Consider the following 13,854-nt stretch of genomic DNA (forward strand, 5'->3'; position numbering starts at 1 on the left):
GCCATACTATGTAAACAAAAGTAACCACAGTCCTTAACATTCCCAGCAGCACCCACTATTTTGGGGATCCTACAGTTCCAGGCATTACCCACTTAAAACAAGCTGTGCAGCAATTCTTCATTTCTAAGCTAGCCTTCTGGAACTCAAAAGAGTATTTTCCCATAGCAAGCAATTTATAATGGGTGCCTGCTTCCCAGGTCAGGTCATAAAAGCCTATTTAATCCATACCGTAGCTCAACTGCAAGCCTAGACTGCCATTTATAATCTTTTTTTTCCATGGGAAAAAACACTCCAAGTTCTGGTTGGAGACACCAGGGATTTCTCATCCACCTCGCCCATTGCCATTTCCAGCAGATGAAGAAAATGCTGCTCTTTCTTCCTTGACCCAGTCCCAATGTAAATGACATCTTTTGGGTTCTGCAGGAAGCAGGGAGGACCTGCTTAGCTTGTGAGAATGTACTGTCAGAGGTTTGGGGTCAAGAGCAGGGACTTGAGGGCTGAAGACTGTTGGCTGTCTAGGCAGGAGCATGCCTGGAATGCAGCACAGTGTCAAATGGGGTCTCAAGGTAGCCCAGAGGCTGGAGATGTGGCAACTGCAAAGCTCAGGTTGTCTGTTGGGAGGGGCTGCCTGTGTCTGCACAGGTGAATCACCATCTCCCCAGCCAGACATTGGGCTGATGTTCTTTGCTGTCTACGGAGATGACAGCTTTTGTTACTGAGCATTCAGATGCCTCTCTCCATGCAGACACTCACACACTGAGCAGCTGCTGGCCACAGTTTCGGCCTGTGCCCTAGAATGGTCCCCCAAGCCCAGGAATCCCAGGGCTTCTCAGCCGCTATCCCTTGGCTCCTGTGAGCCACTTACATTGGCATCTGGGCGGAGCTTGATGAGAAAGCGCTTCCTCTTGAAGCTCAGCTTCCGTACCTTCGCCCAGTTGAAGGCATTGATCTTAGTGAAACCCTAAAAAGAAAGGTATGAGCCGGTGAGCGAGGAAATGCATAATAAGCAACATGGGAGTCGGTTTACTTTGCTTTGAGGAGCTGGAGCGAGCACTGATTTTTTGACTGCTTGGTAAAAATGCCTTCTGCTGAGAATTCACAGGATCTGTGGTTGTGGGGTGATTCTTGCTCCTGAATCATTATTTTTCACTAATTAGATGATTTGGCATTCAAAGTAAGTCTGCCTTCAGGGACAGAAGAGGCTGGCCAAGGAAATGATAGAAAGGAAGATACATAAAAATAAAAACCATGACAACCACCACAATTATTACCAACCATCACTTAGAGAATTCCAGGTACTGTCCCAAGGACTTTACAAACCTTATCTTATCAAACCTTATATAAAACCCAGTGAGATGGATTTATTATCTTCATGTAACACATGTGAAACTACAGCATGAATATATTTTAATTTGTCCAAAATCACAGTTCATGTGGCAGAATGAGATTCTACAGCATGTGCCTTAGCCAGCAGCTATTGTTCATATCCACAGAATCAACACAGCAGGTCAGCAGTCAAAGTCCAGCGTTCACACCTGTCTGGCTCCTGTGCCCATCAGGTTTCCAACAGGATGGGGAGGGGAGGCTGGGCTTGCGGGGTATCCTCTGGGCCGAAGAATGGTCTCCAGGAGGGATTCACACATCCTCATCCCTTATAGTCAGGCAGGTGTTGGAGAAAAAATGGGGAGTTACCAGATACCAGCTGCCATCTGTCCTGTCATCTCTGCTGAAATCAGAATGCTTCTTGAGCCCCTGCATACCAGAGCCATTCATTTAAATTGGTAAGAATGAAGCAATTAGGTACTGGCAAGAAGATTAATTCCAAGATACAGCCTTTGTACATGATTAAATTACCAAGCAATTCTCAATATTTAGATTGTATCAAACATAATCAAAGCAAATTAATTCAATTGTGAGGCATTTCTTTTCCTCTCTCTGATTTTTAGAAATCTTTAAGGGGTTTGATTAAAATTTAACAGTAGTACTGAAAATTGCATTTGGTTTACTATGGTTTTTCTCATCAGATGCTCCTACATTATTTTTGCAGGTCAAAAGCTGTTAGCAGTAACCTGCTTATACCCACTGCTTTCAAACATCGGTTCCCGATATCCCATCTGCAAGCTTACTTCAACTCCTCTTGGGACATGATTCTGTGATAATTAGTGTCCATCGCAAACATCTGATACAGGAACAGAGAATTACTTGGATTACTTTGGTAAAATATGAAGGGGGAAATGTAACCAAACCTGGCTATAAAGGGTTTCAGGTCATGTACATACTTACCCAAAGCCGGGTGAAATGTGACCCTATTTCAGGAAAAAAGGCAGACACTTTCTCCAAACCCATGAGAAACCAAAGCATAGATAACTAACTTTTGTTTAAAAGAAAAGCACAGAGGAAACTTTGGGTGGTGAATATGTTCACTGTCTTGACTTCATTGATGAATTCACAGGATATACACACATAAGAACTTAATCAAAGCACACACTTTAAATATGTGCCTTTTATTGAATGTCAATAATATTGCAGTGAAGCTTTTAAGGAACCATCACTGATCAATAAAACAGTACAGTAACAGTGTGATCAAGAGAATGCTGAAAATCGTGATGTTCTTAAGTCAAACACAGGTAACAATTTAAGCGTATGTATGTTTTGCTACAAAATTACTGCTACGTGGCTTTTATGAATATATGAAACTATTATATCTTAAAAGTACTCATTATACTTTTCTTTTTAAGTTCTATATATACCTTAAGTCACAAATAAGCTGACTTAGGTAAAACCTAAATTAGGTTTAAACAAGAAACCCAAATTAGGAAAAAAAGACACCCACCACCAAAAAACTTGACATAGGTAAAAACAACAACAACAACAACAACAAAACCAGGATGACACGAATATCACATTCAAGTGTGAAGACAGGGTTTATTTTGGGGTCTGAAATCACAATTCCATTATACTGTGTTGTAAAAGCATAGGTCCCCTGAAAGACACAGAAGCTGTAATCCTACGTAGTCAGTAAACACAAACAAATCTGTAACTGTGGATCCCCAGCCACAGCAAGGCTGAATGAAATAGAATCGAAAGTGGAAGGCCTGCAAAGAAAGAGCAGCCCTGAAATGAGGTTAGTTTTCCCCTCATTTTAATGTTCACCATCGGAGGTCTCCCCTTGGCCCACCCAACTCGGAAATTGATCCCTCCATCACCAAGGGAACCGAGCTGTATCCTAAATGCTCTTACCTGAAACACGAGAATCCCCGTGTTGGCCACAGCCAGGTTGATCTTAGTGCCCTCCCTGTCCTTAGCCGGGTGCAACCGGATCCCGTACATCTCCAGCCTACGGGCGATCTCCAGGAGTTGGAAATCTGATTCTGCTGGTGTTTGTCCACTGACAAAACAAAAATGGAGGAGAAAGGCCAGGAGATTTGAATTCCCTGTGTCTATTAGTTTGAGATTAATCAGCTTCTCTTGGGAAATAAAAAGGCATTTCATCACAAACAATGGAACTACCCCATCAGATGACCCCCAGCCTCCCATTCATTATAACCAAAAGTCGAGCAGCTGGGACAAAAGCTCTTTTGCTGGTGTAACACAAACCCCAAAAGTCTACCTCACACTTGCTCAGTTTTGGACTCTCAAAGAGTTTCCTTTAAGGTCATAGACAAGCACAACACCACCATGTTAAAACAGTGTTCAGTCACTTACAATAGGCCTCAATTTGCAAGCAAAGTTCAAGGTGACACTTTCATATTATGACCGGGACTCAAATACCTTCCTTATAAATAACAACAAAAACAGGTGTGGAGAATCCTTTGAAAGTGGTCAAAAAAAAAAAAAAAAAGACAAGAACAAAAAGAACCCCAAATAGAGATGCTACAAAGGTTCTAGATTTTCAAAACATTCTTACATTTTCCCGAGTATATCATGTCTCCTTTCTGATTTGTCAACTGGTGTTATAGTCTGCCTTTTATTGCAAAGCATAGCTGTCCTGAAATCTCAGGCCCACTCCGGTATCCCAGGAAACCAAGTAAGGGCCTAGAACTCAGTCTTGAGTGTGCAACGTGCAATTCTTAGAGTCCAGAGTGAGTGCATCACTCCCGAGAGCTTCTGTGCTTTCTTCCTCAGCTTTTCTGTTTCTCTTCCTAATAGTTTCTCTGTGACTGAATGAGTGTATGAGTGTGGGTGTGTGTGTACCCATGTATGTTGGATGGACAGAGCGAAACAGCTCAAAGGAAGCATGAAGGGAAGCAACCAATGAGAACTTACATGTGGTTATGGTGAAATTCCACGATTTTGTCTTCTAGTGCATCTTGCTGAGGTATGTACTTATTTTTTGCTAAATGCTCTCTGTCTGATGCTTCATCAAAATCCCCAATCTCGGCTACAAAGAAACAAAGAAAAACCAACCACATTATTAATACTTCACAAGTTGTTATATTCCCAGTGGCTTGTTCCCCAGCTAGCAAACCAGAAGCTGGCTCACCCAGCTGGTGGGAATCAAGGGCTAGAAGGCAGAAGATGCAGACGTAAGGACATAGTTAACAAACGTGCCACGTAAGATGATGGTTCCCACTCTTTCTCCTCTCTAACAGTTGGAAAGATAACTTCAGATCATCCATCCTTAGCCTCTATGTTCCTGGTTTGCTTTTTAACTCCCCACCGAACTAGGGGTTGCTTCTGTTCTGAGCAGCAAATTCTAGGTATGTGGATTATGACCTTATGACTTCTAAATAAGAATTACAGAATTTTAGGACTTTACCAAATAAACTTTTGAAACTATTACAATTAATAGTGCCAATCCCAAAATGCTTAACGATGTAGAGAAAAGACAATTATACATAGGTATGAAGGTACATAATCCAATTTGGTAAAAAAAAAATTATGTTTATAAAATTTCTTGTATACTGCTGTCAGAAATGACCGTTCAGATTGCAAATTCTTATAAATTTTTTCATTTACAAGAAACAGGATGCATATTTTTCTCAAGTAATCTCAATGGAGGGCCCTCCCTGCTTTGCTATAATCTGAATCTAAAGGATAGGGCATTAAAATGATAATTTTACCTTAACCACACGACCTCCAGCTCAGTTTATACCATTTTAATAGCTCTGGGACAGCATGCCTTTTTCTTTGTATCATGAAGTCCATGTAACAAGCTTAATAAACAGTAGCCTAATGACCAGAGGCCAGCTGTTTTGAGTAAAAGCAAGTGAACAGTTGCTATGAAACCTTCCTTCACTTTGTCCTGTGAAGCAGCCTGTCACACTCTGGGCAATGTGCCTCCATTAATCATGCAGGATAGGGTCTATATGTTGCTATAAATGGCACTGAGATTATTTGCACTCTGCACAAAACAGCGCCAACATACCTGGCATCAGTTGGGCCACTTGAAGAATCAATCACACTAGCTTCCTGCTGCTGCAAAATCATTAACATTATTTCCTAAGTCTGGTAGATACTCAATAATGCCCACATACAAAAAATATGAAGATAAGCATGGTCCATAGAAACACCTCTTCATATTAGACTAAGGTAATTTCTTCACTTACTAGGATGACACTTTTTGCAAACCTTGTTCACTGGGCACTTACCCAAATGGGATGGGGCTGATTATATGGACTCTACATGTGATGGAAAGTTTTAAATGATATGACAGCACAGGTTTTTTTTATACTCGAGCTTATATATTCTGACCTTTGTCTATATACATAATTACCTTCCTGAAACATGTTTGCACTCCATTTCAAGTAATTCTGCCTTGGCCAAGACCAAAAAAAAAAAAAAATGCCCAGGTGAGTTGTTTGTAAGCCAAATGAACACAATTGAATGTATCCCTTGTCTGGATTAAGAAAGTTAAAATATCTACTTTCAAGCATCACTATGATTCAGTCCATCTGCATGCTGTCTTGGTTTATTGAAGTCTAGAGAACAGAATACAAGAAATGAAATCTTGGACAGTTTTACATCTTCAGGCTAATATGCCATATTCAATGATGAATATTAAATCCAAGAACAGGACAGAACAAGCTTAGTCTACTTGGCCACCATCCATCTAACCTTCTTTGAGTCAGCAGATGTAGTGACAATTTTCAAGGCACTAGTCCTTGAAAATGACAGACAAACACCAGAACACAGAATTCATGGGTTCATATTTGATGGATACATATAGTACATAAAGTTAGGAATGTTTTCTACCCATCGGCATTCCACCCATCAGTGAAACAACACAAAGGCATTACTACTGTTTTTAGTGGATGCGGCTTTTCCCCTTATCCATCAGATCACTGTATTATTTCCGACACAAGTTAAAGCAAACCAACAGAACTTACATTGAACAATGTGTGAGATTAAGAGAGCAGCGCTGGTGTCATTACACATCAGCCGGCCTTGAGCCAGGTCCTGCTTCACCTGCAGAGCAAACAGGTACCTGCGAACACAAACAGAGATGGGTGCCGTATGTGCAGACAGGCGTCACGCGGGCATGGCGGGGAGCTTCCGCGTCAAAGTCAGGCTCACTCCCGGCAGCCTGTCCACGCTGCAAGGATCTAAAGAAAGGTGTATAAACCAAGGAACAGAAAGCCTGGCCAGGCTGGAATGAATTGCTCATGTTACTGACTGCAATGCAAATATTCACACCTCCCTGAGAGGACCAGGAGACATGCTGTAATCTTTTCACACAACGAGTAACACATTAGATTTTATAGGGAGACACCCAGCCATAAAAGCCTAAGATTATAACTTACCACCCTATATAGTTTTGTAGGGTGTAGCAAACATTTAAAATTTTCTCGCCGAACAGTCAGATATACTAAAAAATGGCTTTATGGCTCAGTCAATAACAGTTGTTTATTCTGGTTAGGAAAAGCTTTGCCAAAGGAATTGGAAAGACAAGAGTGTCTTTTTTTGTGGTGTAATAGTCACTTAGCTTCTTCCAAAAGCCTCAGTTACCAGATCTGTAAAAATCAATTTGTCATTTTTAAATTCTTTTCATTATGTTGCAGAACAAAGCAAGTAAACACTTTTGTGAAAGAAAAAAGATTTATACGTCAAAGAAATTAAGTTACAGTGCAATGGGGACATTAATTAGAAAATGTCACCTGAACTCATAAATTCTTAGGAAGGTATGTGTGAGCGATGCCCCCTGCCTAGAAGCAGTGTCGTCTCAGTAACAATCCTTAGCAACCAGATTCTGACTCTCATACAATTCCCACTGCAAGGACACAGATGTAGGTCCTTAGAGAAGTGCTAGACTCCAGGTGTTGGGTAGGGAAAGGTACAAAGTAAGCCTGGAATATCTTGTGATACCAGAAAGCTTTCAGTTATAATTGTAACAATGTATGTTTGTATTAATAAATACAGCAAGAATGTAATAATGTACAAATGTATTAATAAGGCAAAAGAAACATCGTGAAGGGACATCCACTTGCCAAAGTTGTGACCACCTGAGTAGCAACCAGAACAATTAAAGTGAACTGAAGCACATGAATTAATGAAAATTCATGAGTTCATTACAATACTCCAAAATAAGGGAAAACAGGAAAGACTGAAAGTATCACCATTCAAGGATGCTATTAAAGTAATTCTTCATTAGAAAAATAGTAACCCAAAGCAAAAAATTGAGCATGTAAGCTGCCTCTCCAGTAGGAAGGGCATTTCAGGGTATACAAATATTCCAAGTAGATGACCCAAAGTTCTGTAGAAGAATGCCAACTAATAATATAGGAAAAATAGAATTGGAAAAGAAATCCTCATTCCCAACCTCTAAGGAAAATATTGACTCTGGTAAGAATGGTTAATTTGTGTAAAAGTCATTTAGGAGATTGGACATTTGCATAGAGACAAAGTAACAAGATTTGACTCCACAATGAAAACATCAGAATGTCACCACCATAATTCAATGGTCGATCTCAGCATCATTCAGGAGATAGGCACACACATCACGATGAATTCTAGTAAAAAATGTTTAACTTGTATCTGTCAAGCCTTTAGAACTACATTCCAGTTTTCAGGAAATAGAGAGGATAGAGGAATAAGCTGAACAGTAAGTACCGCAGGAAGGAATCAGACAAGCTTGGAAGGAAGGGTATTTTATAGTACAACTGGTCCAGTTTTTTCAAGATGGTATGAAGAAAAAAAATACTAGAAGGGATTCTACTACATTAAAAGCAGTCCAAGGGACACAATGACCAGATGAAGTATGTGGTCTACAGTGAATCTCATTTTAGATGAGCAGATACAGGTGACCTTAGGGGGACGAATTAGGAAACTGCGGCCAGGGTATTAGATGAGATGAGAAGTACATATATATGCATAGAAGAATAGAAGAAAAATAGAAAGGATATCACATTGATGTGTTAACAATGGTAATTTCTGAACAACAGGACAGTATTTTTAACACGTACTCTTGTTTATCTGTATATTCCAACTTTCTATACTGCCCACTTACTATTTTTGTAATAACCAAACGTTATTTTTAACTTAAAAAAGCTTTTAACAAGACCAACCACAGGTTATTTCCCTAACAATTAAATATAATACATGGATAGCTCAGTGACATTCTGTAATGTTAGCAATTTTTCTTTTTTATAAAAGAAAAACTAATCTCCTTTAAATCATTTAGGAAGTTCTATTAATAACTAAAAAACTACAGGGGCAATCAGCAAAACAAAAAACCGAAAAGCCCAAAACAAAAAACACCCACAGATCCATCAGTTGACCCCTAAACCAATCTCCCTGATGCTCAGTCTTGTTCTCGTTTTTTCTCTCTCAAAAGTCAAAGGGAAGAAAAGCAGAGAATAAAAAATGACCAAAACATCTACATACAGGTTTCTATGGGAAGAGGCAGTACAAACCATCTTTTTAGAGTAGGTAGTGATTACTGTCTTTTAAGACCAACACTTAGAGCTACAGGCTTTAAATTCTTATCTCTGTGGTTACTTTTTAACTAAAATTACACTTTAAAAACATCACATTCCAAATATCTTACCATTAACCAGTTCAAAACTGGGACCTGGGTTCACAGAGATGTGTTCAGGGACAGAGCCATGGCCAGAGCTGGGCAAGTGCGGGGCCTGCGGCAAGGGTCTCCGGGGGTCCGTGAGATCGCACTGGGCTCTCACGGAGGGCGGGTGCCATTCTGAAGATGTAGGGAGAACCTGACAGCCCCAAATTATGCGGACGCTTCCTGTTCTGAGGCTCTTGAAATAGGGACCAACCTTCCTGGGTGCAGACTGTGTTGACTTCTCTTAATGACAGCTGCCAGTCGAACACAATGGCTAAAATGCTATCTCTAGAGCTTCAGCTACACCTTTTCACGCTATGAACTGAAGCAATGCCAACCGAACTCACAAGAGCTAAAGGCCAAGTCATACTCAGCAAAAAAAAACCTAAATAAAACGCAGCTGTGAAACACAATGAAAACACAAAGTGCTCAAAATGGAATCCACTCTCCTTGCCGGCAAGGGTGGGCTCTTAGAGAAGGCGGTGGTGATGGCGGCACAACGAGGCCTTTTGCCCCCAGGGAGGCCAGACTTGCAAGTGTCCTCTAACCTCTATGTTAATGCATTTCATTGGCGAGGTGGGGTGGAGGTGGGGTGTGCCTTAATCTTTCTCTCCTTCTTCAATGTAAAGTAACTGACAATTTCTCTGCCAACCTACCGGGAACACTTCTGCAGGCCTCGCACCCCTGCAGGGGCTGACAGGGCCCCTCCCTCTACAGCTACACGAAGGACTCAGGCAGGTAGGAGCTGTATCCCACGGAAGAGAGGCTGTGCAGAGAGGAGTGCCAGAACTCACAGGCACCAGAAGTAACTCAGAGCTCGGCAATAAGAAAACCAAACCGCTCCCTGTTTAACCCCTGCACCTAAGAACCCGTACTTTTCTCCTTCTAGAAGCCTGGGCCATGGTGGCAACAGGACAGAGTTTGACCACTAGTGCAGACTAACAAATAGAAAGGAATTCAGCTTCCTGTTTAACAGTGAAGCGCAACTTCACCTTCTATCTCTGTGACTGGGGGCTGAGAGCTATTCCTGGAGCCACAGGCGCTTCCAGGCTGCAGGCCTGCTTCCGCCAGGCTTGCTCCTATCCACACGTCTGCCGCCTGAAGCTCCGTCCACACCGAGCTGCTCCCCAACCCTCCCTTACCTGCCCTGTGCTACAGAAAGGCGCCTGCACGATCAGTGGTCACCCCATTACCTTTCGGCTCATACAGGAAGGAGGAGTGCTGGGGGATACCCTAGACCCGGGGAGGCCCCCTTCACGTTACACCTTGTGACAAAATGGAAAGCAATGGAGAAACTTCTAAATTTCACATTAGTTTTATTCATCCCTGAGCCAAATAAAGTCTCTCCTCAGAAAGGATTTTTAAAATGTCAGTTAACACTGGGAGCCAGAAAACAAAGACGACAAAAAACCCCAACCTGCCTCATCCAGCTGAGCTCCTGTAACTTGAGGAATTTATCAGATTGGACAGAGCAGCTGGCAAAATACCAAGCCTGCTTGGCTTGATGGGGACCAGCTGCACGGCATTTTAGAACAAGGACCAGAAAGCTAGAAAACTACGCACCCTTGAGACAGCAATTCACAAAAACTGAAAAGGCACAACCCGTCACAAAGTAGATGGGGAGGGAAAAGGAGGATTACGCCGCCAACTTCCTACGCAGAACAGACGCCCAGTGAGGCGCAGGCGGAAAAGGTGTGCTGCTCACCCACAGCTGGACTCACCTTTAGATTTATTCCAATATTCTGAGCTTTGAGCAAATAGCGTTCCATCAGGGGAAAATCAGCCCAGGAAACCGAGATGCAGTAGCCTCGGTCAAGACACTGCGTGAGACTCCACTGTGCAACTCAGCACTGCGGCCCCAGCTGCCTCTCCTCTGAGTGGAATGTTCTAGCAAACTTCACGTAGTTCCTGGAAGGCTGGGGCTTCTGCAATTCCTGGCCACTTGACTGTGTCAGTGGAGGTAAACAATTAGTGGCGGCTCATTCATAAAACATAAAGCCATGGGAAGAGTCTTCACCTTCAGCCTTTCCTGGAACTCCACATCTGTGGACCCAGTGCCCTTCCTGACGCAGCCACGGGTGTCTAGAAGGCATCTCACATGTGGCCTGGCAGAACCGAACTCGTGACTCTCTGCCCCGCCCCAAACCTCTCCTTCCCCGTGGACTTATCACCAGCACCACCCGTCCAGTTGCTCACGTCACAGTCTAAGTCCCCCTCTTCTTCCCTCAGTCCCCAGCCCCAGCCATCACCAGGACTAAGAGACCCCATCTCTGGCACCTCTCCATTTCTGTTCCTGCTGCCTCCTTCGCTGTGTCACTGGCCTGGGCCACAGCACTGGCTCCTTCCCTGGATTCTCTGCTGCCACCCTCCACTGGCACCCACACCACACACACCGGACCTCTGTCCCACCTCACTGCACGTCATCCTCAACATTCCCCAGGCTGGCCTTCGTTTAGGTATTTGAACACCTGGAGCTGGTTCCTGCCTCGGGCACTGCCTAACTGTTCCTTCTAACTGGAAAGCTCTACCTCCAAAGATGACTGACAGATCCTCATAACCTCCTGACAGCAGCAGTCCAGACCAACCACACTGGCATGGTTACCCGGCACCTTCTATCAGCTCATTCTACCTCAGGTACCTAAGGAGCGCTTACCATTATCTGATATTGTTCTTGTTTCCTTAATCATTTAGTCTGTTCCCAGGAGAGTCCAGCTTCTCTTTTCACCACTATATTCCCAGGGCCCAGAACAATGCTTGTACACAGTGTACACTGCTGACTGAATGTCATTCCTTTGATAATGATGGTCAAGCCCCCAAGACACTGTACCCCGTACCGAGAGGAGGAGAAAAATGTCAGAGCCTTGGTCTTAAACAGCTACTATAGCTTGAGAGGCATGTGTGGCAGGAATCTGGCTGGTCCGACCAGGGTCCTATGAGGGAACGTTGAAAGGGAGGCATTTCATCTTCCTGTGCTCCCCCAGTCTCTAATCTCTTCTAGAATACTGTGTGTCTTGCTGCAAATCATAAACTGAGTAGGGACAATGATGTTGATGATGGTGACAGTTACCATTCACAGCATCCCTACCCGGTGGGTTCCAGCCACAATATGTACAATGGTGCTTAACCCTCAGGACAACCCCTGGCCAACGATGTGTTGCATTCACATGGACAGAGGCCCACAGGGAGCAAGAACCGGCCGGTCCCACAGCTACCAAGGGTAGGTCCGACCCAGCGCTCATGCCCCTCCCACTTGGCCACATTTTCAGAGAAACAATCCACAGTTTGTGTCTGCCCACCCATGGCAGCAGCAAAGAGAAGCTCTGAGTTAACATCTTGGCTTCACAGAGGAGAGTCACATCCTAAAACTGTCTTGTGATTGATAAATATAAGAGAAAACATGACAGGAACAGGTAATAACTCCAGTTGACTGCATAGCACAGCTTTTGAGAAACCAGGTTTCAGGGAAAACATGTCTTCCCCCCGTGTCTGTGAGCACAACAGAGCAGGGGTTAAACTGTCAGGCACAGGGCAGAGACCAGGTGAATACATGCTGGGAAAATGTTTACTCAGCCAACTTAGAACATTAACCTCTTCTCCTCAGCACCATTCAGCAATAAACACCATGTCCGAACCACTAACCTTGTGAGTTCTTCTTGGAGTTGTGTGTGGTCAGGTGGAAAGAATTTCACCACAAACTTAACAACAACGTGCTTTGGCCCTAAAAGGTGGGGGTGGGGGACACAAAAGCAGTAAAGTGTTTATTGATTTAAATGCAATTAAAGAAAAATGCAATTTAATTTCAAATGCAATTAAAGAAAAAGACTTTAGAGGGTCTATTACACACCAAATAATGACTCTCATTCCAAGCTGCCTGGAGTACATATACTAACGCCCAAGTCACCTAATAACTGGGTAAATTCACTTACTAGTTCATGTTTACAGACTGCAGGGAGACAGATACCTGTTTTAAGAAAGTAATGTGACAAGGGTATTAATTACACTGAGGTATTCAACTTTTCCTTTGGACACTTAAAATTGTACCCAGGTTTTTAAAAAACAGGTATTTGTCTTAAAAAATGTCCCTATTTGGCTGCTTCAGTCCAAATACAGGCTTGAAATAATTATGAAATTTATGTAATTTATTATGTTTACCTATCTACAGGCTCCAGCTGCCAACGTGTTCATCAAATATGTATCTTGCACCTATCTGCCAGGTGCTCTCCTAAGCTCTGGAGAGAAACCATAAACAAGAGGTGGCCCTGCCCCGTCACGGTCAGCCAAAGCCTTTCTACACGTCTAAAAGCTCATTGATGCGTTCAGACACAGTCTAGAGGGAGATCTGGGAGGGAGTGCACGGGGAGACTGAGAATGAGATGAATATCTTTTCAGAATTGAACCAGAACATTGAGGATTACAACTGTAAATAAAAGAGCTATAGACCTCATGGCACTAATGGGGGAAAAAATAGAACAGAATTTCAAATAGATTATAAAATAATAATTTGTAACCTGAGTTGGACTTTGTTTTGATGTATAAGCTAAACATAAGAGCCTCTTACAGGTTCTGCCACTTGCAATAACAGCAATGAGTTTATATTCTATGAAATGTAAGGCACTACAATGCAATCCAAATTTTAACAACAGCTGTCTGTATAAAAGCAGAGCATGTCTTTTTCTCCTACCTTTCAATATCACAAAAAACTGATGTTGTATTATAATTTCTATGATCACACATTCAAGTTTAGAAAAATCTAAACATGCTGTTTCGTAAGTTGAAAATGATGGCAATATATATACATAATTAGGAGGGGAAGACAGGGCACAGAATACTGGGGCCAGAGAAGCTGGGCTCCT

The 13,854-nt window shown here is 42.7% G+C and overlaps 1 protein-coding gene across 5 annotated transcripts in view; it reads right to left on the reverse strand.

Moving 5' to 3' along the window:
* The window catches only part of FARP1 (FERM, ARH/RhoGEF and pleckstrin domain protein 1), a 282,743-nt gene that overhangs the window by 59,594 nt on the left and 209,295 nt on the right, over nt 1-13,854 (reverse strand). For 4 of the 5 annotated variants that reach the window (XM_017660585.3, XM_037024954.2, XM_037024953.2 and 1 more), the window contains exons 5-9: nt 12,641-12,719; nt 6,330-6,427; nt 4,267-4,381; nt 3,241-3,388; nt 866-961 (exon numbers count right to left, since the gene is read on the reverse strand). In XM_017660585.3, coding sequence (XP_017516074.1) covers nt 866-961; nt 3,241-3,388; nt 4,267-4,381; nt 6,330-6,427; nt 12,641-12,719 — 536 coding nt within the window. Of the gene's footprint in view, nt 1-865; nt 962-3,240; nt 3,389-4,266; nt 4,382-6,329; nt 6,428-10,722; nt 10,853-12,640; nt 12,720-13,854 lie in introns of those variants that run through there. The other variant, XM_017660588.3, reaches the window with a different exon arrangement.

Source organism: Manis javanica, chromosome 9 (genome assembly GCF_040802235.1).
Source record: "Manis javanica isolate MJ-LG chromosome 9, MJ_LKY, whole genome shotgun sequence".
Lineage (NCBI taxonomy): Eukaryota > Metazoa > Chordata > Mammalia > Pholidota > Manidae > Manis > Manis javanica.